We start from the raw sequence: 25,119 nt of genomic DNA, 5'->3' as shown, positions 1-25,119 counted from the left end.
CTTGATTTATCTTGGCTCTATGACTGTATTATTTTGCATATACGGATTTTAGACTCTCGTCGGAAAGCTTTGTAGAATACATTGTCATTATATTTTTTTCATATTATGGATGTCCTATTTGCTTTGATTTGCTTCATGACCCGGTTATGTAGGTTGAGTTCAATGGTACCGCGGCGAATACAAGTTGATACACTCCGTCTACAAGCACAGCAGAGTCGCATCGTCTAGAGACAAAGAGGCAAGAGGTTCGAGCTAGCAAGGGCAGTACCACAAAGCAGATTTCCAGAGAGGGTAGTCGAAACGATAAGTTTATTGTATTTATAGAACTCGTCCTTGGCAGCAGTACCACTTTGCTTTGAAAGACCCTAGTGGGTAGATGCCCGTATTTTCTGTCGCGATGGGACAAGTCCAAGTCAGGCCAAAAAGCATTTCTCAATTTCTTCATACAACAGTCCCATCCGAGAGTATGTATATGCGCCATTCTCGAGTGTTTCACAGCGTCTATCAAGGTGCGTCACACACTAAGAAGGGTGGAAGTGCTAATGCAGAACGAGAAGATGCAAAAAGCAAAAGAGCAAAGTAAACGGCCAGAGGACGGAGCTATTCATTGTTTTGTTAACGTTGCCTGATCAGGATCCGCATTATAGTGATTGATAAAGTAATAGTGTATTATGTCATCATATGAGACGGTTACTTACAATAGAATGCTACTTTGCTCTTGACCTTCCAGCTGCAGCTGCTCGCCGCGCCCTGTACATCTACTCTGCACCTGACCTCCTCTGCACTGTGCACTCTCTACCTTTGACATCGACGAACTAGACATCCCGACATATTATGTCGCTGACGATGCCACCACCCACGGAAGAGCAGCTTAAGGAGATTATACAGGGCCCTTCGGACGTCGAGTGGCGGTCTGTACATTTCGATTCTGGTGTTATGGAGTAGTGTTACTGATTAGTTGCTTGGATGTTGCGTTGGGTGTGTTGTAGATATGAGATGCGAAGAGAATGTCAAGAGATCTTACCCAATGTCCTTCTTGGTCCGTTCCAAGCGTCGAAATCTCTGGAAACGTTGCAGCGATTAGGTATTACGCATATGTACGTCTAAGCCTCTATTCGATCGGATTGAAGTTACTGACCGCGGATGCTCTTCTTCACTGCTCGTTGGACTTCTTATACGATGTATATGCAGAGTATGCATTCGCGATGCGAAGGAGGCATTCTCTGTGAAGCCACGATTTCCGGATCGGTTCGTATACCTTACGCTAGATGTACAGGATAACGAGGAGCAGAACCTGATTAGCCTATTTCCAAAGTACGGATCTTCAATCTTTCATTGCTTGTGTATATCTATGATTTCTGCTATGATTCAGATAAACTCATTCTGACGCTCCATTCTTCATTCTTTGTGTTATGCGTATATGCATCTAGAGCGAAGAAGTTCATCGATGAAGCCCTTCAGAATGGCGGACGAACCCTCGTGCATTGTAACGGTGGAATCAGCCTCTCACCTGCGTTCGTCGTCATGTACGTCATGCAGCACTACCAAATGAATTGGGAAGATGCGTTACACACGGTACAAAATCGGAGGTATTGTATCTCCCCCAACGGAGGGTTCCTTACTCAAATAAAGGTATGTGCAATGCGTTTTATGTTCCTGTGCTGTTATGTTCCTGTGCTGTTATGTTCCTGTGTCATCATCCCCATTGACGACGCATTTTGAAATGCATACATATATGCTAACTGAAACTTCGTTATTTTGTGTTTCATAGGAGTATGAATCGATATACAAAGCGAACATTGCTGTGATGTCGAACCCAAGTCGGATAGCGAGTCCGCCGACAAGGAGGAAAAGAGAAGAGGAGAGCGACGATGACGAAGATTTAAGGTGTGGACTCAAAACATTCAGCATAGGATCAACTGATTGAATGAATTATACAATGCAGAGAGGAGAGTCGAAAGCGAGCGATCCGGCCGTTAAACGGGACTACGGATATGCCTATGGCGTCTCCGACATCTTGGACTCCGTCATCGAATGAATTAGAGCGCGATCCTGATGCTATGGAGACCTGACACTTTCAGGTTTAATTTCAACTCCGGACCGTTTGTTCGCGCTCTTTGTGGTTTTCGTTATTCTTCTTTCTGTCTTCCGGTATTATTCGTCATTCGTTGAACGTCATCCTTGTGGTTTTGCCGTTGTTGTTCACTCTTCTCTGATACGCCAATTCGGACCAATTTCACCTGGTCTCTCGCCACGCCTCTGTATTATCCTATCTTCTAATATTTAATCTATAAAGCTTCCATCACACGTAGGGAGTCGTCCATCATCCATCGTCCATCCATGAATAAAGTTATGTCTATCAATCATAGAGTCTTGAGCTCTGCTTTTTCCTTTTCCTGCATCACTCGCTTTGCATGTACATCTAGGTTTTAGGAGATAGTGGAGTTATCATCAATAAAGCAATTTACATGAATTTTGCGTAGATAGCAAGATAGCAAGGATGGAAAGGGTGGGAAGAATGGGAAGGATAAGGAAGATGAAGGCAGGACGTACCTCGACGTTTGATCCATGCTTCGACTGAGATACCGGCGAAGACGACTGCTGCGCCGGACCATTGTCCGCGTGTGAGTTTGTGGTTGTAGATTATGACGGAGAGGATCATCGTGAAGAGTTTTCGGGTTAGGGTTATTGTCCTGTACGTTCACTCATTGTCAGCAGACAACTTCAACAACACGAAGCAGTGGATTAATACAAACACAAGAGTCAAGCTTCCAAAATGCTGCAACGTCTCAAATATGAAAAGTTGACCCAGTGATCCAGTAAACGCGAATTGCAAAAGTGGCCAAGCGACACCTGGGTGTTCGCGCATGAACTGGAGGACGTTTGAGAGTTCGGAGCTCCATCCTGCGGAGGGGTGTAAGACGGGTATGTAAGGTAATGGAAGGAGTGCGAGGATGGTTGTGACGAGGAAAGACATGATGTTGATCCAGAACATCATTTGTTGGCCTGTGACGGTGTATTTGTCGAAGATCTCGTCTTGGGTGGAGTTGGTAGCCCCATCGATGGCGAGGTTGATAAGGAGGTAGGTTAGGCCTATTAGACTTGAGCCTTTCTCCACCAATTCATTACCAGAATGCTTCTTGGATGAGTGATCACCGCCGAAATACATGAACATGGTGATACCGAGAGTGACGAGTGCGACGACGAGGTATTTATGAGGAGCGAAACGACGGCGGTAGAGGAGGACGTTCATTAGCATGACGGGGACGAGTTTGCAGGATTTGCCGAGGACCATTGCGGGGTAGGAGATGTGTGCGAGGGCGGCGAAGCCGAAGGGTCCGGCGGCGGTTATGAGGAGTGCGCACTGGAGGTATCGGACTAGGAGAGCTCGGCGGATAATAGATGTTGAGACGGGTGAAGGATTGGTGGAGGGATGTGCGTTTCCGTTGCTAGTCCCATTCGCGGATCCGTTTCCGTTTGGTCGGGACTTTGAGGACTTGTAAGGTGCTACGGACTTGGATTTGACGAGCGTTGGTTCGAGACCAATCGCAACGCTTAAGGATTCTCCAGGTTTTCGTCGCAGGAGGATGTAAATGAAAGATGAGACGACGCTGAACGCGCTTTGGCAGATGCTCATCACTAGCGCGGAACGGAATTTCTCTGATTTAGTCCCGTCTACGTTGGCGAACGGAACTGATACTAAACACGTTGGAGGTAAGCTTTTGATTTGCGGTGGATCTGGATCCGGAGAGCTTACGTCGTTCTTGGGCTATGGCCCATAACTGAAGGCAGAGTTAGCTTGAAGTCATTTCTAGATACTTGGTAGACGTACGAGAAACATTGAGTATACGCCAACGACGCATATGCCCAGTCTATCAATCAATCAAAGTGTATTGGCCTTTCCGGTACCGAAAACATACAAGAACAGCGCTATACACACCTTAGCAGAGCCATTCCTCTAAGTCGACCTATCTAAGAATGAACGGGGTGGAAACGAGGGGGGGGGACGAACGCCACTACGGGACGAGACGGATGGCAGAGTGAAGCGCAATTTATTCTGTAGATATAGACTCAGTAGAGGTCGAGTAAGTTGTGCCAGCGCGTCCCTCTACGTGTCGATCACGTGCCTCTAATTACTGACGCGCGAAACGATCGACGCTTTCGGTTCCGACATCTGACATCATCCCTCTTACTGAGTCTCAGAGTCGAGCATTTGTAACTAACATTGTAACAGTCATCATCATGGTCAGAGTATCCGTCGACGATATCGTCCTCGCCGAATCTGAGAACACTGTCGTAGTCGAGGGTAATCATTACTTTCCTCCTGCTGATGTGAAGCTTGCACTCTTCTTTCCTTCGGACACAACGTAAGTTGCTTCACTTAGAGTGGCACACTCAGGTAGTCTAAACATTATTATGTTTGGTGTAGCACGGTTTGTCCGTGGAAGGGGTAAGCATATAACATATACCCTGCCTTAAGTAAAACATGCGCTGAGTATCCGTCGTCCTTAGAACGGCGTCCTACTATAGTGTGAATATTAATGGTAGGAACATTCAGGACGTTGCTTGGTACGTCATATTATACATCCGAACACATAGTCACTCATAACCATGCAACTTTCTAGGTTCTACCCAGCCACGAAGGAAAAGGCGAAGAATATTGAAGGATACATCGCTTTTTACAAGGTGAGTCCAATTTACTGACGAGCTCAGATGAATCTAGGCCATATTTATTGTTGACAAACTTTTGCAGAATAAAGTGCAAATTACAGAATAATCATTGCAACGCATCGTGTAGCATGAACTCTGTGAAATATGTACAATATGTATAACAGATGCCCGTAGACAGTGACAATGAACAGGAACAGGAATAACGTTTCATTATTTATTATTGAATTCGATGCTATGCTGGTGTCGATGATGATGAAGCACCAACAGCCTTCGGCATCTTTTTGTCACCAACCGCAAGTTGTTCTAAATCCGCCGGCTTGAAGAAGTGTGGTGCGACTGTATACAAAAACAAAAACAAAAAAGAATATTTAGCACAACTAACTTCAATCGAAGGAAACGAAATGAAGGGAACGCACCTTCTAGCAACCATGAAGGTTTGATCTCCATCACTTGCCGCAAATACGATTTGGATGTCATGACTAGTTCGTAGTATAATACGAACTTCACTGGAGGCTGGTGTTGGAAGAGACTTGATGATGGGTGGATGTATACGGTTTGGTTGGTTTTGAGTGTTCGGTAGGAGTCTCCGCTCTTTTGAAGTCGGGCCTTCAAACATAAAGCATCCATCAGTAAAGCTGTTCTCAATCCGATGAGAGTAAATATGAAGAGACTTACGGTATTATAGAAATACCCAGACGTCAACGCCTTCTGAACCGGCGTGATATCATTCGTATTCGGACTCGACTGAATAACAATCTCCACACGCTCGCACAACCCCGCAAGTTGATCCCTAATATCCCTCGCCCTACTCAAGCTCTTAAACTGCAAGAACTGCTCATAACAAAACTGCTGCGAATAATTCGTATCCGCCCACTGTTCCCATACATTCAAAAGCGTGAAATGATCTCCACCATTTCGAACGAAGTTCTGCCTTGCCTGGTCTGCGTGGAGCTTCTTGTCTTTTGGACGGTAGAAGATGGATCCGGACTCGGAGAGCATAGCGATGATAGTTAGGACTTCGTCTGTACATGAGTAATCCTCGCTCGCGATGATGGCTTTGGATAACATCGGATCGACTGGGAACTCAGCCATACGTCGACCGAGTTTCGTTAGTTCTCCTCGGTCATTTAAGGCACCCAATGCATAAAGCAACTCCAAAGCGCGCATGAGAGTCTCCCCTGGTGGAGGGTCCATGAATTCGAACCCGATAAGGTCGTTAATACCGAGGGATTTGAGGAGGAGGACGATCATTCCGAGGTTGGTGCGTTGGATTTCGGGGACGGTGTTTTCTTCGAGTTCGTTGTTGAAGGCCCATTTGGTGTAGAGGCGGAATGCTTTGCCGGGGCCTACGCGTCCGGCTCGGCCTGCTCGTTGGTTGGCTGAAGCTCTTGAACACTATGGAGGAAGAAGTTAGCCAAGTCTTTGAGAATCGTAAGTCCAATTACTCACCGGTACGACCACCAACGAAGACATCCCCGTCCTCGGATTATACGAGTTCTGCTTCACGAATCCTGGGTCGATAACAAACACCACTCCATCAATCGTAATAGACGTCTCAGCAATATTCGTCGCGAGTACCACCTTCCTCGCTCCCTCAGGTGTCGGTTCGAAAATCTTCGCTTGCATCTCACTCGGAAGGTTTGCGTAAATCGGACAGATGATGAGTTCGGCGACTTTGTTCCCTAGTGCGCGAGCTGTTTCTTGTAAGTTTTCTTGTGCTGCTTCGATTTCGTCTTGGCCCTAAGTGCAAGGCAAGAGATCAGTTCGTTAAGAGAAAATAGGTCTGGGCGATGGACTGACCGTTAGGAATACGAGGATATCGCCTTTTGGTTGTGTTGTGTGAATTTGGAAGACGGTCGTGATAGCGGCGTGAAGGTAGTTAGCTTCCGGCTGCGGAGTATAATGGATATCGACCGGATATCGTCGGCCAGGAACTAAAAGATAAGGGGAATTAGTTTCAAGCCTTATTTGTCAGACAGTTTATCGTTCACTTACCGTAGAAGACAGGTGCATTGTCGAAATATTCGCTGAATTTCTCTGCCGCCAAAGTAGCACTTGAGATAAGTAACCGAAGTTCAGGTCTAAATCGTGCTATATCCTTATTTTATCACATATTTAGACATTTAGCCACTTCGCTAACCAACCAATGAGGAAGAAATGATGAAGTCAGCTCACCTTGACAAGCGCAAACAAAATATCCGTACTCAGAGTCCTTTCGTGCGCTTCGTCGATGATCAGAGCTGAGTAGCCAGCAAGGTCTGGTTCAGTGAGGAATTCACGAAGAAGCATGCCGTCTGTCATGTACTTCAAAACGGTCTTATCGCTGGTGCAATCCTCGAAACGAATTGAATAGCCAACTTCGTACCCGACTTTCGTGCCCATCTCGTCTGCAACACGTGCTGCGACGCTCATAGCTGCTACTCGTCGGGGTTGCGTACAACCGACTTTCATACCGTTTACTGTGTATCCTGCTTCGTGGAGGTATTGGGGGAGTTGAGTTGTCTTTCCGGAACCGGTTTCTGCGACTACGATTAGGACTTGGTGTTCTTTTATTGCTTCGAGTAACTGTTCGCGGTACGCGTAGATAGGTAGGGATTTTCGGGTTTCATCGATACTTTGAGCTGTTTAATTGTGATGATTAGTATTGCGAGCCCGGTTAGAGGGTAAGTATTTGACTCACCGTGCTTCTCTGCTTCTACCATCTGTTGTTTCAAAAGCCGGTCAGCAGGAGACAGTTTTGAATCTTCGTCTATAGTATGCCCAAGTACGAATTGAATAGTCTGACTTTCGTCAAAAACGTACTCATAGTCTTCCACGATTTCCGATTTATCCATAGCACCAGTCTTGAACGTACTATGCCTCGTCTGACTTGCTTCCCATTGGTCGACGTCCGTTACGAATTGGTCTTCCTTCAGTTTTGCTTCCTCATAGCGCTGGTAGAGTACGGATTCTTTCTTCTTGCGGTCTATCTTCCCCTGTTCGGTAATGTAATCTTCAGGCAATTGATAGCCTTCATACCGGTCGTCGATCTTCATGCGCTCTTCCGCTAGGCGGAGAACCTCCTTCTTGTACTCTAGATCTCGCTTCTCCTTCTTTGAGACTTTCATTCCCTTGAAAAGAGCTTCATCGTCCGCGATTTCTCGTCGTAGCAGCTCGATCTGCTGCAGTTCACGTTTTGACAGATAGTCCTGTCGGGATCGTTCACGAAGGGAGGGCATTGCAGCGACTCGCGCAGCTGCATCATCAGCTAGCATTCGACGTTGAGCTGCTTCTACAGCTGCGCCCTTTGATGACGAAGACCTGTCCTCAACCACTTTCTTCGTGCGGTCTTTGTCGCGCTCTCGCATTCGTTCAGCGAATGCGTCTCGCTCTTCCAAGTCTCTTAATCGTTCGCGCTCCCTTCTCTCTGCTTCTTGTTCTGGCGTTTCCATAACTTCGTCTTCGGGACGTTCGTCATCCTGACCTCGAAGTCCGTCGTCTTCACCGCGTAATCGTTTCCGCGCGACTTCCTCTTCGTCACTTTCCCAGTCACGTCCGTCCGTCTCTCGTTTTCGTACATGACGCTCTTTCTTGTCCTTCGTTCTCGACTCTTTATCTTTGACTTTTGATTTATCCCTTTTGGATACTGTTACGCTGGTGTCCACGGCATCGTCATCCTCAACGAACGAATACTTTTGCGCTCTGAGAGCTTTCGCGTCCTTCTCGGCTTGCTTTCGCGCTGCTTCTGCTGCGCTTTTGTGTTTGCTCTTACGAGGGACACGAGAGTAGACTTCACTGACGAACGTCTGTGCGTCTGCTGTATCCGGGAGTCCGTATGCATTGAGTGAGGTGAAGAGAGCTTGAGGGGACTTTGCGGACGAAGCTGAGCCAAGCCACATTGTCAACACGGTATAGCAAGAATAATAATAGAATAGGCGCGTACCTGATGCTATAATGTAGTTGACGATTGTCTTGTCTGACAGGCCGAAAATCTAAAGTGGTGTGCTTATTAGCATCGTACTTAGATGAGTGTGAACAGGTTACTTACCCGAAGTGCATTGTCGCTAATGTATCGTTCGAGTTCTGCCATGAGTTCATGCGACGAAAGAGCGCCTGTCTTTCGTTTCTTACTTGACAGAGACTCTGGTCACTAGTTAGAAATTGATGTAGTATGAGAAAGAGGCGTGAACTTCGAGTCGAGTCGAAGCCCTCCGTGATCGACGTTGAGCATGGCTTTCCCATATCGGACTAAAAAGGCAACGCAGATCTCATCAGTAAATATTCGTGCCATCTTCAGTTCAGCTTTCACTCCATCTCTCCCCTCTCTCTTCTCTAAAAAATGCAGAGTGACGAAGTCATCTGGTCGGTGATAAACCAACAGTTCTGTTCATACAAAGTCAAGTTCGTACATTCAGTTCTTATCCGTCCTTCTCTTGTCTCACGTCTTTTACCTTGAAAGGACTGCAACACAAAACTTTTGCAGAAACGAGTACAATGTCACGGGTTTCTGTAATCGACAGTCGTGTCCTCTTGCTAACTCGAGATATGCTACTGTGCGCGAGAAAGAGGGTATGCAGTGATCTGTCCTGTTTGTCTCATTGGGTGTTGTCTGACAATGTGCTTGGCTTGTGTTAGGTATCTTATACTTGTATGTTAAGACCATCGAACGAGCACACAGTCCAAAACATATGTGGGAGAAGATAAAGCTTTCAAATAATTACTCAGCGGCACTGCAACAGGTGAGTCTCGGTTCAATCCGCTTTCTTGCAACTAATACCGGAAGAAATTTACTTTTCGTAACCGCAGATTGACAAAGAGCTAATCTACTGGCCGAATTTCTTAATACACAAATGCAAGCAACGAGTCACCAAAATCACCCAATACCTCATCAAAATGCGACGTATGAAGTTACGGCAGCAGTATGTCTTCCTGATCTTTCTTCAAGGTACCTTTCTCTCACAGGCATTGGCACTGATTTCAATAGGACGAAACTTGTGGGTGTGAAGAAGAAACTCGAACGCCGCGAAACAACACGCGAACGTAAAGCCCTCTCCGCCGCCCACCTCGAAAAATCAATCGAAAAAGAGCTTATCGAGAGATTAAAATCAAAAGCATACGGAGATGCACCACTTAATGTGAATGAAGAAGTCTGGCAAGCCGTTCTTGACCAATCTCGAGGGAAGGCGGATATGGAAGCGGCTGTGGAAGGGCTGGAAGACATGGAGGATGACGAGACGGAGGAAGAGGATGAAGAGGAATTGGAAGAAGAGATGGAAGAGGAGGAGGGGGAGTGGGGCGAGAGGGAGTTTGTGAGTGATTTGAGTGGAGATGAGAGTGAGGAGGATGGGTTGAGCGATTTGGAGGATTTGGAAGACGTATCAGAGGATGAGGACAATGAGATTGGTTCCGACGACGAGACTTCTGGTCCAAGCGCAAAGGGGAAACGAAAAGCACCGCCCAAGGTACCGAAAGTTTCAAAGAGACCAGGGAAGAAACCCAAACGTGCGGATTTCAATTTCTCAACTCATTTTCCCGTTACTTAATGCAGTATTCTTTCGCAGGCGGACCGCGTGTGGAAGTCGAATACGAACAGGAATTCGTGCCAGCCGCAAGAGAGACCATCGCTCATTAATGCATCTTATAGTCTGTATCCTGTATTCCTCTTTTTTCGCGTTCTAGACATTCTGCAGCTTTTACCCATACATCAATTGCACGAAATACCGGATCCACGTGCCATGTCCCTCTAATGTCGCAACTCATCACCTGTTCCACGGAAAAGCATGTATCATAAGACACGAGTTTCTTCAATTTGGTTGGGTATCGAGGATACTCCGTTCAATTCCACGTTGTTAACTTCAGGCTCGCTCTCTTCGATTATCATATCCGGTAAAACGTCCGACTCGACCTCCTCGCCAAGTGCAACCCTCTCGAACTTGTTATATGCTTCTTCAAGGTTATCATTGACAATAATTATATCATGAGCACCGGTTTTCGCGTATTCGATTTCCTCGATGGCTGTTTTCAAGCGTTTTTGGATGGCTTCGGGAGTGTCTGTGTTTCGTCCTGCGAGTCGGCTTTGGAGGGTTATCATGTTTGGTGGGGAGATGAATAAGTATACGGGGTTGAGGTCTGTGTTTTTTACTTGTCGGACGCCCTAGACGAACAGAGAAATATTTCGTACATAGAAAGAATGAGCATTCAGTTTTTTTAATTCTAGTTCACGAAAGAAATTCACTTGAGCTTCAATATCGAGGATACATCTTCGTCCTTCATCGTGAACAGTCTTCACAGCAAGCTTGCTCGTCCCATAGTAGTTACCGGCGAACTCGGCAGTTTCGATGAAGCCATTTTCGCTACGTAGTTTTAGGAAGGCTTCTTTGTCTACGAAGTGGTATGCTTTGCCGTCTTCTTCGCCGACGCGTGGTTTTCGAGTTGTATCTTTTAAATTGCATGTAGAACATAAGAAAATGAGACAAGTTTAATGATTGTGCAAGTGAGAATATGGTATCCGTGCGTACTTACGGGAAACGCTGAACCCGAATTTGTCTTTATGGTCGGTGAAGAGACGGTTGAGCAGGGTGCTTTTGCCTGCACCGCTTGGACCTGAGATGACGAGTGGGCGTGTGAAGGACGCCATCACGCCAGAATAAAGAAAACGAATGAAGGACAGGGTGGTTTGTAGTTAAGGAGCGATATGAAGAATTGTTGGGTAGATATTTGATTTGACTACTACAGCGGAAGCTGGTAAGCACACTCAATTTGACGCACGTGCCTTCGATAGTTGCTCCTCCGCCACTGACCTCATCCACCAAGCACAAGACTTAGACTTCAGACGAACATTGAAACAACACTCAAGACATTGAGTCGAGTAACATAGATTTGAGAGAAAGGCTATAACCCTTTTATTCGCATAAATTCTACTTCTGCAGAACTTCAAGTGCATAAACAATTACGTATCCGCCCTCCGATTGATATAGAACCATGTCTGATGACGAGGATATCCCGTAGGTTATTTTACGGTGGTCAAGTGATGTATATGCTAATAGTTCATTAATTAGGACTCTTCTCGACCATTCAGAGGAGTAAGTCTGGATGATGCTCGTCTACATGTTCATGTGTTCGTCTCATTTCGGCACAAATAGTAATTCCAAGCGAGAAGACGGACGTGTGCCATGTACACTGATTTCGGGCTTCCTTGGAGCAGGGAAGAGTACGCTACTCAAGTAAGCATCCCTACCTCGTAAAGTGAGATGAATCATAACGAGTGTGCAGGAGAATCCTGACAGAACGTCATGGATACCGAATAGCTGTTATTATGAACGAGTTTGCGGACACTGCTGTATGCGTCTCCATCTTGGTCTTCTTTCTACTTTGAAATATTGTCTGAAACGTTATTCAAGGATATAGAATGTACTTCATCCCTTTGCTTTCTTCTTTCTTCTTTTTCTTTGGCCGAGTGACTAACTGCATATTTTAGCTAGAGCAATTAATATCTCATCACAAGGGAGTCCAGGAGACTTATCAGAAGAATTCCTTGAATTACCGAATGGGTGTTTATGCTGTAGCATCAAAGATACAGGACTTGCGGCTATTGAGAAACTCATGGAGAAGAAGGGTGCATTTGATTACATCTTGTTGGAGACGACTGGTTTGGCTGACCCAGGTAACTAGACCTTAGAATGTATAAAAAGGCATGGTTTGACGGCTTGCTTACTGATTGACTTGGCACGTCGGTAATAGGTCCAATCGCTGCTATGTTTTGGCTAAACGAAGAATACGTGTCTGATCTCGGTCGTGATATTTACTTGGATGGCGTCGTATGCGTCGTAGACGCGGTCTTTGGAGAGAAGGTAAGCCTGCTAGACCTACGCGCAGAGAGTTTAGTTTCTGGATCTGAATGATGCAACAGCAAATTGACGAGGACGAGTCATCGGACAACAATGGAACTAGCCTGCGGTTTGCTCCTGATCTTTTCAGACTTCCCGTTTCAATTTCCTAATTAATATTCAGTCAGATCGCCGCTGCAGACGTCGTACTGTTAAACAAAACAGATATTGCTGAAAGGGACGTCGTCACTCGGTTAGACAACAGAATACGCAGTATAAACCCCACCGCGGCAGTCTACCACACTGTGCTTGCTCAGATAGACCTCAAATACGTCATTGGGATTGGTGCTTATTCTGCGAAACCGCCCTCCTTGGCGAACGATATCCCGGAAACACATACCCATGATGAGAACTGTGAAGATGGTCATGGCCATTCCCAGGCACACCACCAGGATATTACGAGCATGCAAGTTCGCTGTTCTCACCTGTCATCTGTGCAAATCCAGAGACTCGACGAATGGATCCGTACCGTGTTATGGGAGGGTAGACTTCCGGAGGACTCTCCGAAAGACGAGAAGCATGAGCTTGAAGTTCTACGCTGCAAGGGGACGTTTGCCTCGCAGAGTGGTGAACAGTATGTGTTGCAAGGTGTGAGGAGCTTGTACGAGATTACGAAGGTGGAGGAAGGCTCAAGTATGGGCGTACCGGAAGAGGGAAAGCTAGTCTTCATTGGAAAAGGATTAGATAGTAGAGTGAAAGATAGCTTGTCGACAGTTTTGGGGTTGACATAGATGGCAAACACAACTTGTTACCTAACTAATCACACAACAAAGAAGTCGCTGATACCACATTTTGGCAGGTCACTATTCTATCGTACCTTTCTTTCGCCATAGCTACTTAATACGTTTGTACCCCAAAGTTGCTTCCAAATTAGGAGAAGTAACTACTAATTTCTACAGATTACTCAAGCTCTCTTTGAATCGGCCTTACATATTCAATGACAATGCCTCACCAAATTCTCTGGTCACCCTATTCTGGAAGTCGCCTCCAATGCAAGACAAGATCGGTTGACTAAGGAGAAGTTAACTGAAATCCAGCAGACAATTTTTGCATAAATTATCTCTCACTTGAGTCAAGTCAAAAGAGATGGCTGGTTTCTGATGACCAGTTTTCAGAAATTTTCATTGTCTTGCTCCTTGATAATAAAGGCTCGTTTTGTATACAGTGTCAGAATGTTGCCCAGTTTGTCAACTAGTCAATCTTGTCTCAACGTCAAACTATTATCACAGCGTCAGCATACACGTGTTCACAGCTTGACTGAATAAGTTATTACCTCTTGCTCTCAACCTAAACATTGAACCTAAGGCTTGAGACAAGGCATCCATTGAGGAGTCTGTTGTGGAATTGGGTGTTTGGCCATTTCTTACAAGTTATCCTCTTCATCTCACACACTCTGGTACAAACAAATGATAGAAATGAAGATTTCAGACTTGCAGTATACAAGACAGAGGACAACAGAGGCCAGCTTTAAGGACAAGAGGGGGTGAGGGGTTCTGGGATTTATCCCTAGTGTGCTTTCTTCTGACTGAACACATAGATCAGCCAAGTTATTCTCATTGTTACATAGTATCAGATTTGTAATATTCATTGTTTTGTACATGTGTTGGAACGATTGTTTTGTCTAGTTAGTTTGAATATGTGTAGATTGTGAAATCGTAGGTCATTCTTTTATACTTTGGACGGATGGACAAAATACGCGGCTTGACCATATATGCGTCATAATTCACGCGTCGATCATCTCGGACCCGGTTACAAAATTCATACACTGAAAAGCATCTTGACTCCTACTCTCTCCCTCTTCCCTCCCAATCCGCATAGGAAAACACGATGTCTTCAGCACTTGCTGAAGACGTGCGTGTAATAACGACTATCGGTCATGTCGATCATGGCAAGACCACGTTTGTTGACTACCTCCTTGCTGCGAACAACATAATATCATCACGAATGGCGGGAAAGATTAGATATCTAGACAGTAGAGAAGACGAACAGCAGCGCGGGATAACTATGGAGAGTAGTGCTGTATCACTTAGATTCAAGGTAGCAGAGAAGACGGAAGAGGGCGGTAAGCACGAAACAATCGTTGCAATGAATCTGAGACGAACAGACTAATGGCACTAGAAAGCGTTCAGAAGACTTATGTTATTAACTTGATTGACACGCCTGGACATGTCGACTTTTCGAGTGAAGTATCAACTGCGTCGAGATTGTGCGATGGTGCACTTCTCTTGGTTGATGTCGTCGAAGGTGTTTGTACTCAGGTGCGCTAGTTATTTCCACGGCAGTATTATGCGTATGCCACTTAGTTTATGTATCGGAAAATTGTTAGACAATATCCGTACTTCGTCAAGCATGGCTAGACAGAGTCCGACCTATACTTGTATTGAACAAATGCGATAGACTAATAACCGAGCTAAAGCATACTCCAGTAGAAGCATACCACCATCTCAGTCAAGTGATCGAGCAAGTTAACGCGGTCATGGGCTCACTTTTCGCCGGCGAGCGCATGGAGGACGACTTACGATGGCGTGAGGAACGTGAGAAGCGTCTTGCACAGCGGAGAGACAATCAAGCGAATCATGCTGATGCTGGTTCGGTGGACGCAGAAAGTATGGATGGTGCAAACGCGGAATTTCAAGAGAAGGACGACGAGGATATTTATTTTGCACCTGAACGAGGAAACGTCGTGTTTGCATCTGCGATTGACGGATGGGGTTTCCGAATTGGCAAATTCGCTCAGCTATATGCTGCGAAATTAGGAATGAAGGAGGCAAATCTGAGACGAGTACTCTGGGGTGATTATTATTTAGACCCAAAGACGAAGAGGGTTATTGGACATAAGCATCTCAAGGGGCGTGCGTTGAAGCCACTCTTCGTGCAATTTGTGTTGGAGAATATTTGGGCTGTTTATGAAGGAGTAGTTCGCAACCCGTATGTCTTGTCTGCTGATCTAAATTCATTACCATTGATTTTTTGATTGTCCGATAGGAATCCGGAAAAGGTCTCCAAAATTATCACTGCTTTGAATCTAAAAATCCCGCCCCGGGATTTGAAATCAAAAGACCCTCGATATCTGCTTTCCCTTATCTTTAACCAATGGCTCTCTCTTTCGACGTGTACCATCCAAACCGTCATTGATATTATTCCGGCTCCATCACAAGCGCAGACCACTCGCATGCCGAAGATGCTGTACCCAGATTTGCATCAACCAACTGTAGAACCGAAGAACAAACTTGAACGTGACCTCTTCTCGTGCAGCTCGAACCCAGACGCAGCTATCGTGGCATATGTTAGCAAGATGTTTGCAGTGACTGCGAAGGACTTGCCGGAGAATAGGCGGAAACCGCTCACTGCGGAGGAAATGCGTCAGAGGGGTCGAGAGCTTAGACACGGCAAGGATACTTCGGAAAGTGCACTTGGCAATGGAGATGTAGAGAACGGACAGGCACTTGCGGATATGCAACTTTCAGAGCAGCCTTCCGCATCACCGGGGCCAGCTGGAGAAGAGCGATCTGTCCTGCTCGGATTTGCACGTCTATACTCAGGTCTCCTACGTACCGGCTCATCGATATACTGCGTGTTACCGAAATATAACGAAAGCTTGGGTCCATCCCATCCGAGGAATGTCAATCATATCCTGAAGGCCAAGGTTGAGGCTCTTTACATCATGATGGGGAGAGAACTAGAGATAGTAGATGCTGTTAGGGCCGGCAACGTCTTTGCGCTGCGAGGATTAGAGGGAAAGGTCTGGCGACATGCGACATTATGCGCTCCCAACGCAGAAACCCCTCCTACAGATGACTTTGCAGTTGATAGAGCTTGTCTTATCAATCTTGGCGGTATTGTTCGGCAGGTAAGTCAGGAACTTGTTCATTTAGTCTCGACGCTTATGATAGGCAGACCTCTCCGATCGTCCGGGTCGCTTTAGAACCTACGGAACCAGGTAAGTACAAGCTTGATTGCGTGTCTTATTCGTACCTGACTAGCATTGCAGCGAATCTCCCTAAGCTTGTTGAGGGGTTAAGAATACTCAACCAAGCTGACCCTGCTGTCGAGACTTTCCAGCAACAAACGGGGGAGCACGTTATCCTGACAGCAGGAGAACTTCATCTTGAGGTTTGCGGCATTTTTTCTTAATGAAATAAATTAAAAGATATATGTTGATTGGTTGATATTGGTTCTTTCTTCCCCGCAGCGGTGCCTGAAGGATCTGCGCGAACGATTTGCGAAGGTTGATATCCAGCCGTCAGAGCCTATTGTGCCTTTCAGGGAAACGGCTGTAAGAGCTCCGGATATGACAAGTATGAAAACCCCAGATGTGCCCCGCGGGACTATTCAGGGCTCTAGCGCACACTCTGTGGTCAAGTTCAAGATACGCGCTGTCCCTCTTCCGAAACCGATACTTGAGTTTATTCAGGATAACTTGCTTGTGTTGAGGAAGATACTCCGTGAAAGGAAGTTGAAGGAACAAGCTGCGTTGGTGGATTCTAGTTTCTTACCGGAGGATAATGATGATGACCTGGCTGAGGGTGTAAATATTCATGGTGATGTGTTCCGGAGGCCGACAGTCAAACCTGACCAGTTTTGGACCGCTCTTGAAGCTGTGTGCAAGAAAGTCGGTTCCGAGTGGCAAAATATTGTAGACAATATCTGGGCATTTGGCCCTCAGACAGCTGGCGGATGTGTTTTGATTGACTCACGCAAAGACAGCCCAGCTACTTCGTGAGTACTTTCGGAACTTGTTTAATTGTTCACTGCTAATCGCAGCCGAGCAGTTTAAGGAGACGTTTACAACGCACACAAACTACCGAGCCCGTCGCCGGGAGAAGTAGATTGCTCCAGGATGCTGAGAGTAGCGTGGAGACTGGGTTTCAGATCGCTACCTTTAGAGGCCCTCTGTGTGCCGAACCTGTTGAAGGCATTGCATACTTTGTTGAAAGCCTGCAAATCGATTCCCAGGCAATAGAGTACGAGAACCGTATGTGCTTCTTTTGATTACCCCTTGTCGTGAGACTGAACTTTTTTCTTTGACTTGTAGCTCAAGTGATTGGATCATTGATATCTGCCGTCCAGGACGCCTGCCGGTCAGGGTTGCTAGACTGGAGTCCGAGGCTGATGCTTGCTATGTATACTTGTGATATTCAAGCTTCCAGTACGTTGGTGTTCTGTTCTACTCCACATTTCTATTCGTATTCGCTGAATTGGTGTGTGCAGCCGATGTTCTGGGAAAGATGTATGGGGTGGTAGCAAAGCGACGCGGACGAATTGTGTCCGAGGAAATGAAGGAAGGCACGACGTTTTTCACTGTCAGGGCACTCCTGCCAGTTGTCGAGAGTTTCGGATTTGCTGACGGTAAGATCGCATCATCAACAGTTTACAGGGTGTGCCGAGTGGACTGCTAATCAACTTCGCAGAGATACGGAAACGTACATCAGGAGCGGCGAGCCCTCAGCTGATCTTTAGTGGGTAAGTGCACCCTAGGCCCTGAGAAACTTTAAGAGAGGTTTTGCTGAATGGAAAACCCCAGGTATGAGATGCTGGACCAGGATCCGTTCTGGGTGCCGACGACGGAGGAGGAGCTAGAAGATCTTGGTGAGAAGGCCGACCGAGAGAATATAGCGAAGGGGTACATGGATCGGGTAAGGGAACGCAAGGGCCTGTTCGTGGACCGAAAGATTGTAGAATTTGCAGAGAAGCAACGCACGCTGAAGAGATAAAATTTCATGTGGCAGTTTTCATGGCCTATTTGTGTATACTAGTTACATACTTAGAGATGAATGTATTATCTGTGCAGAAATAAGGAGTCGATGTACCGAGTCGGAAGTGGCGTAGTTATTTGCAGTGAAGCGGATATTCCCACGGATGCACAACTTGGGAACTGACTGACTGTACTGACTAGGCAGCACGCACGTCTCCTCGCACTCAGCCTTGGCTCTTCGTCGCTACCGCTCTCCGTGCTCGCCGCATCCACCCACGCCGCATCCGCCGTACTCAGCGGGCGGCCATATCTTACCACACCTCGCTTAATTCTTCTTCGCTTCCATCCACAATGTCCGCGGCGGCAACAATGTTGTACCCCGCTGGCGATCACCAAGCAGCAAATAACACGCACGAAGACGATGCGCAGGCCGGCGATGACCAAATGCTCTCCACTTTCTACTGCCGTGCTCTCTATGACTATCAGTCGACGGACAACTCATCACTCTCGTTTTATCGTGGAGATATTATCGAGGTCTTGACACAGCTTGAGTCGGGGTGGTGGGATGGTCTCTTAGGCGAGGAACGTGGATGGTTCCCTTCAAACTACGTACAACCGATATCGGAGGCGGAGGCAGAGGCAGAGCTCGGCCCACAGGAGCCCGTGCGGGTTAACGAGGTGCATGATTCTGCTATTGACGTTAGCCAACGTGTGCGGGGTGCTACCTCAGATCATGATTGGATGCAGGAGGAGATTGACTATGCACGGTCAAGGAACGGGTTCCAAGATCTCGCTAACGGAGCGATGGCCGGGCAGAATCTATCTCATCAGGATTACTGGCTGCCTGAGGTCGATGCGACCGGGCAGGTATGTGCTGCACTACTTTCTTACATGCAAGGTTTCTGAAACCGCCCGGATAGATATTCTATGTTAACACTCAGACTGGCGAACGCTCTCGGGATCTCCCCGCTGAAATGGGCCCAGAAATTAATGACAATAGCTTGGGAGGGCAACAACCCGCTGCTAATTTACGCACGGCGGGTCGTAACGATATCCATAACCAGTTCTCGGGGCTTGTTAACGGAAATGCCATAGGTGGCGCCCCCTCTGCCAGTTTTCGTGCTGCTGGGTTTGGACTTGCGAAGCGGAGCGGGACTCCTGAACCTTGGACAAAGCGACTTGTAGATGACGGCTTGACTTATTATTACTTCAACAAGATCACTGGTCAAATCCAATGGACGCGACCAGTACCCGAGAACGGAGCTGTAATCAATGCGTCTGCGACGATTCCGCGCATCGATACCACTACGAATGTTACCTATCCGAACGATGCACATCAGAATGGTCGACAATATGTTGCAGGTCCCTCCTCGACAACATCGGGTTATGCAAGCACTAATGAGACTATGTTTACGGAAGCCCGGTTACGTGCGGACTCAGTGACAAGCAATAATCAGAGCTCCAAACGAGATAGTGTCTACTCTGATGATTCCGACGTTCATCCCCGAGAAGGTGATGCTCATGATCGCCCCGTGCGTCCGCTGAACGGTGGCGTTGCGCCGGCGAACGATCCCGGACTTACACCTGCGGAGCGATCTGCTTTCATGCTTCAGAGTGCGCTTGCTCCTCCTGAGCCAGAATCAATAGACACTTTGGCAGACCAAACGCGTGATGCTATCATCGTTGTCATGGCTTCTGTGGACGACAATGGCCTGCCGAAAGGCGCCGATCACGACAAAGAAGTGGAACAAAACGTTGGTTCTGTTGTTGTTGCTGTACGGAATTTGCTTTATGTGTCCTGTGCATTGGCTGGTCCTCTTCCGAGTGTACACGGCGAACGTGATTCCGGTGATCCGGCTGCTACGGCCGTCGTACAACAACTTCAGGCGCAGTTGAAGAGCTCGCAACGGAAGGTCACGGCCACACTGTCGAAGCTTGTACTTTCTGCCCGTGCTGCGCGATACAAACGGGAAGCCTTATCCTCGGAAATGATGATACGCGTGGAACAGGACGCTGCAGATCTGCAACGTGCGGTTGACAACTTTGTTTCGGAAGTAAAGAAACAACATGCTCGCACGGTGATTAAGCAACTTCATCAGCGGATAGGGAAAAAGCGGCTCCGAGGTGTTTTTGATCTTCAACACATTGGGCTGGGGCTTCCAGGCGCTGGAGTTGCCGGAGCGTGGAAAGGTTTCGGTTTCATCAATGTCGATGACGGTCTTGGGTTGCCGAAGCGTTCCTTAAACGAGGAAACTGTGACGGAAGTAAAGAATATGCAAGAAACCTTAGATGGAAAACTTGCTGCGCTTGTAGAATTGGTGCAAGATGCTGGAACAACAAGCGGTAAGCAAAGCTTGCTTGTTCAATACATTTTTCTTAGCTTTTCCTGTCCTTAGATGAACTGTTGAACCACACTCAAGCACTTTTGGCTGATATTTCGGCTTTCGTCAGCGTCGTAATTGACGTTAACATTTGTCAAGACGTCGACGTAGGTGGCTTGCGTGGAGATCAAGCATCGCCTCAGTCTGAGGATCCGTATATGCGTGCAGTCGCTGAAGCCCGATCATTACTACGCAAATTCGAGGCAATTACTCAGAGCCTGTTTGATGACGGAGCAATACTCTTCGCATTTGTTCAGACAATACCATTCAAATGGCCGACTACTGGTAACGTAACAGACACAATTGACCGACAGGGGCCAATATCCAGTCTTTACGGATCTGCGAAAGTTTTGATGACAGGAACGAAGATGGCCGTCGAGTTCCTTGAGAAGTTACTTGCTATTGCCCGGGAGCAGATTGCATCGGAGGGACGCTTCAGGGAGTCAGTTGCATTACGAATATCGAGGATGAGCATTATGGATGGAAATCGTCGGTTGTCACATTTCTTTGGTCCCATGCCGGATGCTGGGAACGATGATGAGGATATCGTGGACATGGGCTTCGCGTTCCAAAAGAGCGCTGCAAGGCCCGCAATGACTGGCGTTGACGCCTTCGTTCCGGAGACCGCGGAATCTGCAAGCTCACCGCCGCCACGACAAGAGACGCTTTCGGTTTCTGATAAAGCAAGCGGACATAAGAAGTCACTATCTATTTCGAAAGACTTGCCGCTAGACCCAGACCTTCTAGGTCTAGAGGATGAGGATGTCGTTGAGAAGAGTACGTTCTGTTTGGTACTGATGATTATCGCAGTTTGCTCATTGTATTTGCTAGAACCACGCGGGACGAAGATTAGACAGATTTTGGGTGATGATGCTCCGGAGAGGTGGATCGAGAATGCTAACGCCGACTCAAAGCCTTGGTACTTGCGTGCTGACCACAAAAAGGAGGAGATTATGTTCACTCCGGATGGAGGGATACGTGCGGGGACATTACCAGCGCTGATTGAACGGCTAACTACTCACGAATATGGAGGTAAAGTCACATTGATTAAGATACGTTGGGGACTTTGAAACTAAATTCTGTTTCAGATGCTGTATTCATCCGAACGTTCTTGATGACGTACAAGTCGTTCACTACGTTGGACGAGCTGTTTGATTTGCTTGTACAACGATATTGGATTCAACCACCGGATGGTTTGAAGCCTAATGATTTGGAAGAATGGACGAAGCTCAAGCAGCACATTATCCGATCTCGGTGCGTTAAGTTTTGTTCACATCTGTCTGTGTCGCAATCGCTAACATATTCGCAGAGTATTGAACACTTTCAAGACTATGGTGACGGACGACCAAGTGCTCGTTGAGGACGATATGTATATCTTGGACCGCATCAAAGAGTTCCTTCTACACCCTGAAGTGTCCGTTTCTCCCGCTTCGAAGACATTATTAAACATTATTGAGCGCAAAGTAAGTTCCGTCATGTCATTTATGTCATGCATGAGCTCACAAGCGGGTTGCTAGAAGCAAGGAGGAATTAAGCCACTCGCTCTCACACCTCCAACGTCCTTCCCACCTCCGCCGATCATCCCGAAGGGCATGAATAAGGGCAAACTCAAGCTTCTTGACATCGATCCGCTAGAACTTGCTCGTCAACTGACGATTATGGAGTTTGCGCTGTACCGCACGATCAAAGCGATTGAGTGTTTGCAGCGGTCGAGAGAGCAGAAGGTTGGCGAACATAAGGACCATATCACGGACGTAATCCAGATGACTAACAAGGTTCGTTCGTTTGGTACATCTCCTAATGTTGTTGGTTGTAATGCTGATTGTGTTATTTTTGTAGATTGCGAACTGGGTGAACGCCACTGTCCTTAGTAAGGAGGATTCGCGCAAGCGAGCTGCCCTGGTGAAACAGTTCATTGGCGTTGCCGACGTACGTGTTCATCATTCTCGAATGCTTAATTTCACTGATATTGATATTGATGTCGGACTATCCACAGCGCTGTAGAAATCTTCATAATTTCTCAAGCATGGCGGCTATCATCTCTGGCTTGAACTCGCCACCGATTCGCCGTTTGAAGCGGACTTGGGAGCAAGTCAGCGGGAGATTCATGTCGCAGTTGGGCAGCTGTGAAATGACTCTGGATTCTACCAAGAATTTCACGAACTATAAAGCTACCCTTGCTCAGACCAATCCACCTGGTATTCCGTTCATTGGTGCGTTAGGTCTTCTGTCTTCTGAGATATTCGTTCAATGCACTCAACTTTTCTTGCCAGGTGTTTATTTGACGACTCTAACATTCATCAACGACGGGAGCAAGGACATCCTTCCTGGGAACCTGATTAACTTCGGTAAACGGCAACGTGCCGCGGAGATCATCCGTGAGATCCAGCGATGGCAATCGAAAGACTTTAACCTCGCACCGCTCACCCCGATATTAACGTTCATCGAGGAAAGTCTCAGTGCGTTTAACGAGTCTGTCGATTGGGGCGAACACTTTTGGAACCTTAGTCTGGAGAGGGAGCCGAGAGAACGTGAGGATGAGAAGATGGCGAGGTTGTTACAAGAGAGTGGATTCTTGTAGACGATATATGTAGCGGCAACTAATTTGTTTTACCTTTACGGTTTTTTTTGTTGTTCTCGTTCCTCTCCTTTGTTTTTTGTTTGTCAGTTTTTTTGGTGATTCTCTCCCGATATCCTCCATCTCGCTCACTTTATGCTGGTTGGTTTACTCCTTTGATAATCATTCTGATCTTTCGCCTTCGTTTTTTCCTTTGTCTATCATCGAAAATAGTCGACAGTTGGCTTCTTTACTTACTTACCCCCTAAGCAATTTTCATTCATGGATACCTTGTCGTGGAACTGTAACACTATTTTCTTCCTCTCTTTCTTCTACTATCTTTTGCTTTATTGCTTCTTCTCTGCTTCGCTTCCTCACCCTTGTTTTGAGACGCAATTTACTATGTGTAATATTAGTTATTTTTCGCGTTTGGGTGGCCGAAAATGGTATGGGCGATGGAATTTCTCCGGTTCTTGCAGGTGGAAAATATACAATAAGGCCCATTTTGCTTTGGAAGCAGGCCTAGAGCGTATAGTTTGATATGGTCCTGCGACTGTTGGCGGCTCTCCACCTCGGTTCCTCTGCTGGATAATAGTGAACATAGCATACTTCATTCTTATGGCTAATAAAGGTACAAACTACCAGCTATTCCTTTACTACATACCTAAGTTGTACACTCTCACGATATTAGAGGCGTTTGATATCTATTAACAGGATCTCATTTCATGGGGAAAGTGTAGTGTTTCTGCACCGTCACGGTGACCATACTACTCGTTGGGACTACTTTTTTTACTGGAGGGTTCTTTTAGCTCCCATAGATGATCGTCAGGGTTCACCACCTTTCCTTTCTCCATCTCCCTTTTCTTATTACTAAGTAGATCTATCAAAAGTTCTTGCCAATCATCTGAACGAACCTCTCCATTGTCGTGGGTCTTGTTAAAATGCAGTTTGTACACTACTAGAATATCGTATAACAAGTCAAGCTTTGCTTTGTCCTCGGTAGTTCCTTTTCCCTTCGGCCTGCGGCATCCAGCTAACTCTGTACAATCAGGATCAATTATACAGCCTTGCCAATCTGGACAGCATAAGGGCACTGGTTTAGTGTATGATGCTGATTACCATGGATTACTTACGGCGCCTTGGCTGTATAACAATGCTATCTTCGCTTTTCTCAAGATATTCAAGCTTGGTTGAACCAAAGGAAAACTTCAGATCTTGTGTATATATTGTCTTTATAAGCAGAGGTATGGAAAACGTGACGATTTTATCAACTCACACTCTTTGAGATCCCCTCCAGATATTTTGGAGTGGTACCTATCATATAATTGTTCGTGACTTGGTTTCACTTTTGAACGACCACTGTGACCACTCGTCCTATGAGTTTGAGGTTCGTATAGTTTGAATCCGGTACTGTTGCGTGAGTCGTTTGTGGCTTTTGTACTCCCTGCTGTGCTCTGTCTTCCTTCCTTGGCCATGTCAATGTTTCCGATGGACACAGTAGGTTCCTGGACAGTTGGGTGCTTCCACACCTATCTCGAGTATGCAGCTTTAGTTACATGTACTTTCCAAGCACAGCGACTCTTGCATTGCACCACTTACAATCCAAAGCAAACTTATCCTCAGATTTTTATTGGATGCATTGAGAAAAGGGCATGTACTACTACTGGAATAAGTAGTGTACATACTTCTTTGCATCCAAAAGGTGAGAACGTTTGGGGTTTACCACGTTGCAGATTTCTAATAAGATTGGATGCTGCTTCCTATTTTAACAAGACAAAAAAGAATTAGAACTCAAGAATGCCCAATTAGAAGTTGTGAAACAGTGCTCAGTGTCAATGTTGACTATGTCTACCTTGGCAGAAATATGGATGGAAGTAGTCATCGTTATAGTATAAGGTGAGGTGTTGAGTAAGCAGCAATATTGCTACATGATGCCTTTCGTGGGAGATA

The 25,119-nt window shown here is 46.5% G+C and overlaps 10 protein-coding genes across 10 annotated transcripts; 6 read left to right on the top strand and 4 right to left on the bottom strand.

Annotated features, from left to right (window-relative positions):
• Positions 1 to 769: 769 nt before the first annotated feature.
• FOMMEDRAFT_129927 (phosphatases II) lies at positions 770 to 2,334 on the top strand. Its single transcript, XM_007271751.1, has 6 exons — positions 770 to 911; positions 990 to 1,097; positions 1,192 to 1,314; positions 1,431 to 1,632; positions 1,772 to 1,887; positions 1,946 to 2,334. Exons 1-6 carry the CDS (start codon positions 835 to 837, stop codon positions 2,070 to 2,072), a joined length of 753 nt encoding a protein of 250 aa, XP_007271813.1. The 5' UTR covers positions 770 to 834; the 3' UTR covers positions 2,073 to 2,334.
• Positions 2,335 to 2,363: 29 nt separating this feature from the next.
• FOMMEDRAFT_114800 (UAA transporter) lies at positions 2,364 to 3,984 on the bottom strand (the record flags this gene model as incomplete). Its single annotated transcript, XM_007271750.1, has 6 exons — positions 3,941 to 3,984; positions 3,833 to 3,872; positions 3,758 to 3,782; positions 2,757 to 3,699; positions 2,554 to 2,693; positions 2,364 to 2,422 (listed from the first exon to the last, which is right to left on the bottom strand). The coding sequence occupies exons 1-6, from the start codon at positions 3,952 to 3,954 to the stop codon at positions 2,364 to 2,366; spliced, it is 1,221 nt and encodes a 406-aa protein (XP_007271812.1). The 5' UTR covers positions 3,955 to 3,984.
• A 258-nt stretch (positions 3,985 to 4,242) lies between these two features.
• Positions 4,243 to 4,777, top strand: FOMMEDRAFT_162328 (DUF427-domain-containing protein; the record flags this gene model as incomplete). The annotated part of the gene is made up of 5 exons (XM_007271749.1): positions 4,243 to 4,367; positions 4,430 to 4,450; positions 4,513 to 4,569; positions 4,626 to 4,686; positions 4,754 to 4,777. The coding sequence occupies 5 exons, from the start codon at positions 4,243 to 4,245 to the stop codon at positions 4,775 to 4,777; spliced, it is 288 nt and encodes a 95-aa protein (XP_007271811.1).
• Positions 4,778 to 4,903: 126 nt separating this feature from the next.
• FOMMEDRAFT_97330 (DUF1605-domain-containing protein) lies at positions 4,904 to 5,838 on the bottom strand (the record flags this gene model as incomplete). The annotated part of the gene is made up of 3 exons (XM_007271574.1): positions 4,904 to 5,007; positions 5,088 to 5,277; positions 5,347 to 5,838. 3 exons carry the CDS (start codon positions 5,836 to 5,838, stop codon positions 4,904 to 4,906), a joined length of 786 nt encoding a protein of 261 aa, XP_007271636.1.
• A 2,480-nt stretch (positions 5,839 to 8,318) lies between these two features.
• Positions 8,319 to 8,740, bottom strand: FOMMEDRAFT_97384 (uncharacterized protein; the record flags this gene model as incomplete). Its single annotated transcript, XM_007271578.1, has 3 exons — positions 8,319 to 8,533; positions 8,594 to 8,642; positions 8,699 to 8,740. Coding segments are annotated over 3 exons (306 nt in total), but the record flags the coding sequence as incomplete, so codon positions are not given.
• A 249-nt stretch (positions 8,741 to 8,989) lies between these two features.
• On the top strand, positions 8,990 to 10,282 carry FOMMEDRAFT_97810 (Mak16 protein; the record flags this gene model as incomplete). Its single annotated transcript, XM_007271620.1, has 6 exons — positions 8,990 to 9,051; positions 9,110 to 9,219; positions 9,286 to 9,389; positions 9,457 to 9,569; positions 9,635 to 10,152; positions 10,212 to 10,282. The coding sequence occupies 6 exons, from the start codon at positions 8,990 to 8,992 to the stop codon at positions 10,280 to 10,282; spliced, it is 978 nt and encodes a 325-aa protein (XP_007271682.1).
• Positions 10,283 to 10,435: 153 nt separating this feature from the next.
• On the bottom strand, positions 10,436 to 11,287 carry FOMMEDRAFT_32201 (guanylate kinase; the record flags this gene model as incomplete). Its single annotated transcript, XM_007271557.1, has 3 exons — positions 10,436 to 10,804; positions 10,832 to 11,088; positions 11,173 to 11,287. 3 exons carry the CDS (start codon positions 11,285 to 11,287, stop codon positions 10,436 to 10,438), a joined length of 741 nt encoding a protein of 246 aa, XP_007271619.1.
• Positions 11,288 to 11,445: 158 nt separating this feature from the next.
• On the top strand, positions 11,446 to 13,450 carry FOMMEDRAFT_149434 (CobW domain-containing protein). Its single transcript, XM_007271748.1, has 9 exons — positions 11,446 to 11,654; positions 11,709 to 11,732; positions 11,793 to 11,873; positions 11,923 to 11,989; positions 12,051 to 12,060; positions 12,128 to 12,313; positions 12,391 to 12,500; positions 12,560 to 12,606; positions 12,661 to 13,450. The coding sequence occupies exons 1-9, from the start codon at positions 11,632 to 11,634 to the stop codon at positions 13,265 to 13,267; spliced, it is 1,155 nt and encodes a 384-aa protein (XP_007271810.1). The 5' UTR covers positions 11,446 to 11,631; the 3' UTR covers positions 13,268 to 13,450.
• An 887-nt stretch (positions 13,451 to 14,337) lies between these two features.
• On the top strand, positions 14,338 to 18,321 carry FOMMEDRAFT_114788 (P-loop containing nucleoside triphosphate hydrolase protein). Its single transcript, XM_007271747.1, has 12 exons — positions 14,338 to 14,598; positions 14,655 to 14,794; positions 14,863 to 15,464; positions 15,522 to 16,386; positions 16,434 to 16,476; positions 16,528 to 16,649; positions 16,729 to 17,255; positions 17,309 to 17,511; positions 17,572 to 17,685; positions 17,748 to 17,885; positions 17,948 to 17,999; positions 18,061 to 18,321. Exons 1-12 carry the CDS (start codon positions 14,364 to 14,366, stop codon positions 18,248 to 18,250), a joined length of 3,231 nt encoding a protein of 1,076 aa, XP_007271809.1. The 5' UTR covers positions 14,338 to 14,363; the 3' UTR covers positions 18,251 to 18,321.
• Positions 18,322 to 18,465: 144 nt separating this feature from the next.
• FOMMEDRAFT_114784 (ras GEF) lies at positions 18,466 to 23,480 on the top strand. Its single transcript, XM_007271746.1, has 10 exons — positions 18,466 to 19,098; positions 19,152 to 20,574; positions 20,628 to 21,389; positions 21,444 to 21,644; positions 21,701 to 21,866; positions 21,922 to 22,075; positions 22,130 to 22,387; positions 22,452 to 22,541; positions 22,609 to 22,825; positions 22,886 to 23,480. The coding sequence occupies exons 1-10, from the start codon at positions 18,583 to 18,585 to the stop codon at positions 23,191 to 23,193; spliced, it is 4,095 nt and encodes a 1,364-aa protein (XP_007271808.1). The 5' UTR covers positions 18,466 to 18,582; the 3' UTR covers positions 23,194 to 23,480.
• The last annotated feature ends 1,639 nt before the right edge of the window (positions 23,481 to 25,119 follow it).

This window comes from Fomitiporia mediterranea, assembly GCF_000271605.1.
Source record: "Fomitiporia mediterranea MF3/22 unplaced genomic scaffold FOMMEscaffold_18, whole genome shotgun sequence".
In the NCBI taxonomy this organism is placed as follows: Eukaryota; Fungi; Basidiomycota; class Agaricomycetes; order Hymenochaetales; family Hymenochaetaceae; genus Fomitiporia; species Fomitiporia mediterranea.
Note: the sequence above shows the minus strand (reverse complement) of the source record. Positions and strands in the feature narration are given on the sequence as shown.

Coding starts and splice junctions, on each gene's coding strand:
- FOMMEDRAFT_129927 (XM_007271751.1), top strand. CDS start 835: ATGTCGCTGACGATGCCACCACCCACGGAAGAGCAGCTTAAGGAGATT. Junction 1,315..1,430: donor CTGATTAGCCTATTTCCAAA/GTACGGATCTTC, acceptor ATATGCATCTAG/AGCGAAGAAGTTCATCGATG. Junction 1,633..1,771: donor GGTTCCTTACTCAAATAAAG/GTATGTGCAATG, acceptor TGTGTTTCATAG/GAGTATGAATCGATATACAA.
- FOMMEDRAFT_149434 (XM_007271748.1), top strand. CDS start 11,632: ATGTCTGATGACGAGGATATCCC. Junction 11,655..11,708: donor TCTGATGACGAGGATATCCC/GTAGGTTATTTT, acceptor TTCATTAATTAG/GACTCTTCTCGACCATTCAG. Junction 12,607..12,660: donor AACAATGGAACTAGCCTGCG/GTTTGCTCCTGA, acceptor ATTAATATTCAG/TCAGATCGCCGCTGCAGACG.
- FOMMEDRAFT_114788 (XM_007271747.1), top strand. CDS start 14,364: ATGTCTTCAGCACTTGCTGAAGACGTGCGTGTAATAACGACTATCGGT. Junction 17,512..17,571: donor GGCAATAGAGTACGAGAACC/GTATGTGCTTCT, acceptor TTTGACTTGTAG/CTCAAGTGATTGGATCATTG. Junction 17,886..17,947: donor GAGTTTCGGATTTGCTGACG/GTAAGATCGCAT, acceptor TCAACTTCGCAG/AGATACGGAAACGTACATCA.
- FOMMEDRAFT_114784 (XM_007271746.1), top strand. CDS start 18,583: ATGTCCGCGGCGGCAACAATGTTGTACCCCGCTGGCGATCACCAAGCA. Junction 19,099..19,151: donor AGGTCGATGCGACCGGGCAG/GTATGTGCTGCA, acceptor CCGCCCGGATAG/ATATTCTATGTTAACACTCA. Junction 21,645..21,700: donor AACTACTCACGAATATGGAG/GTAAAGTCACAT, acceptor ATTCTGTTTCAG/ATGCTGTATTCATCCGAACG.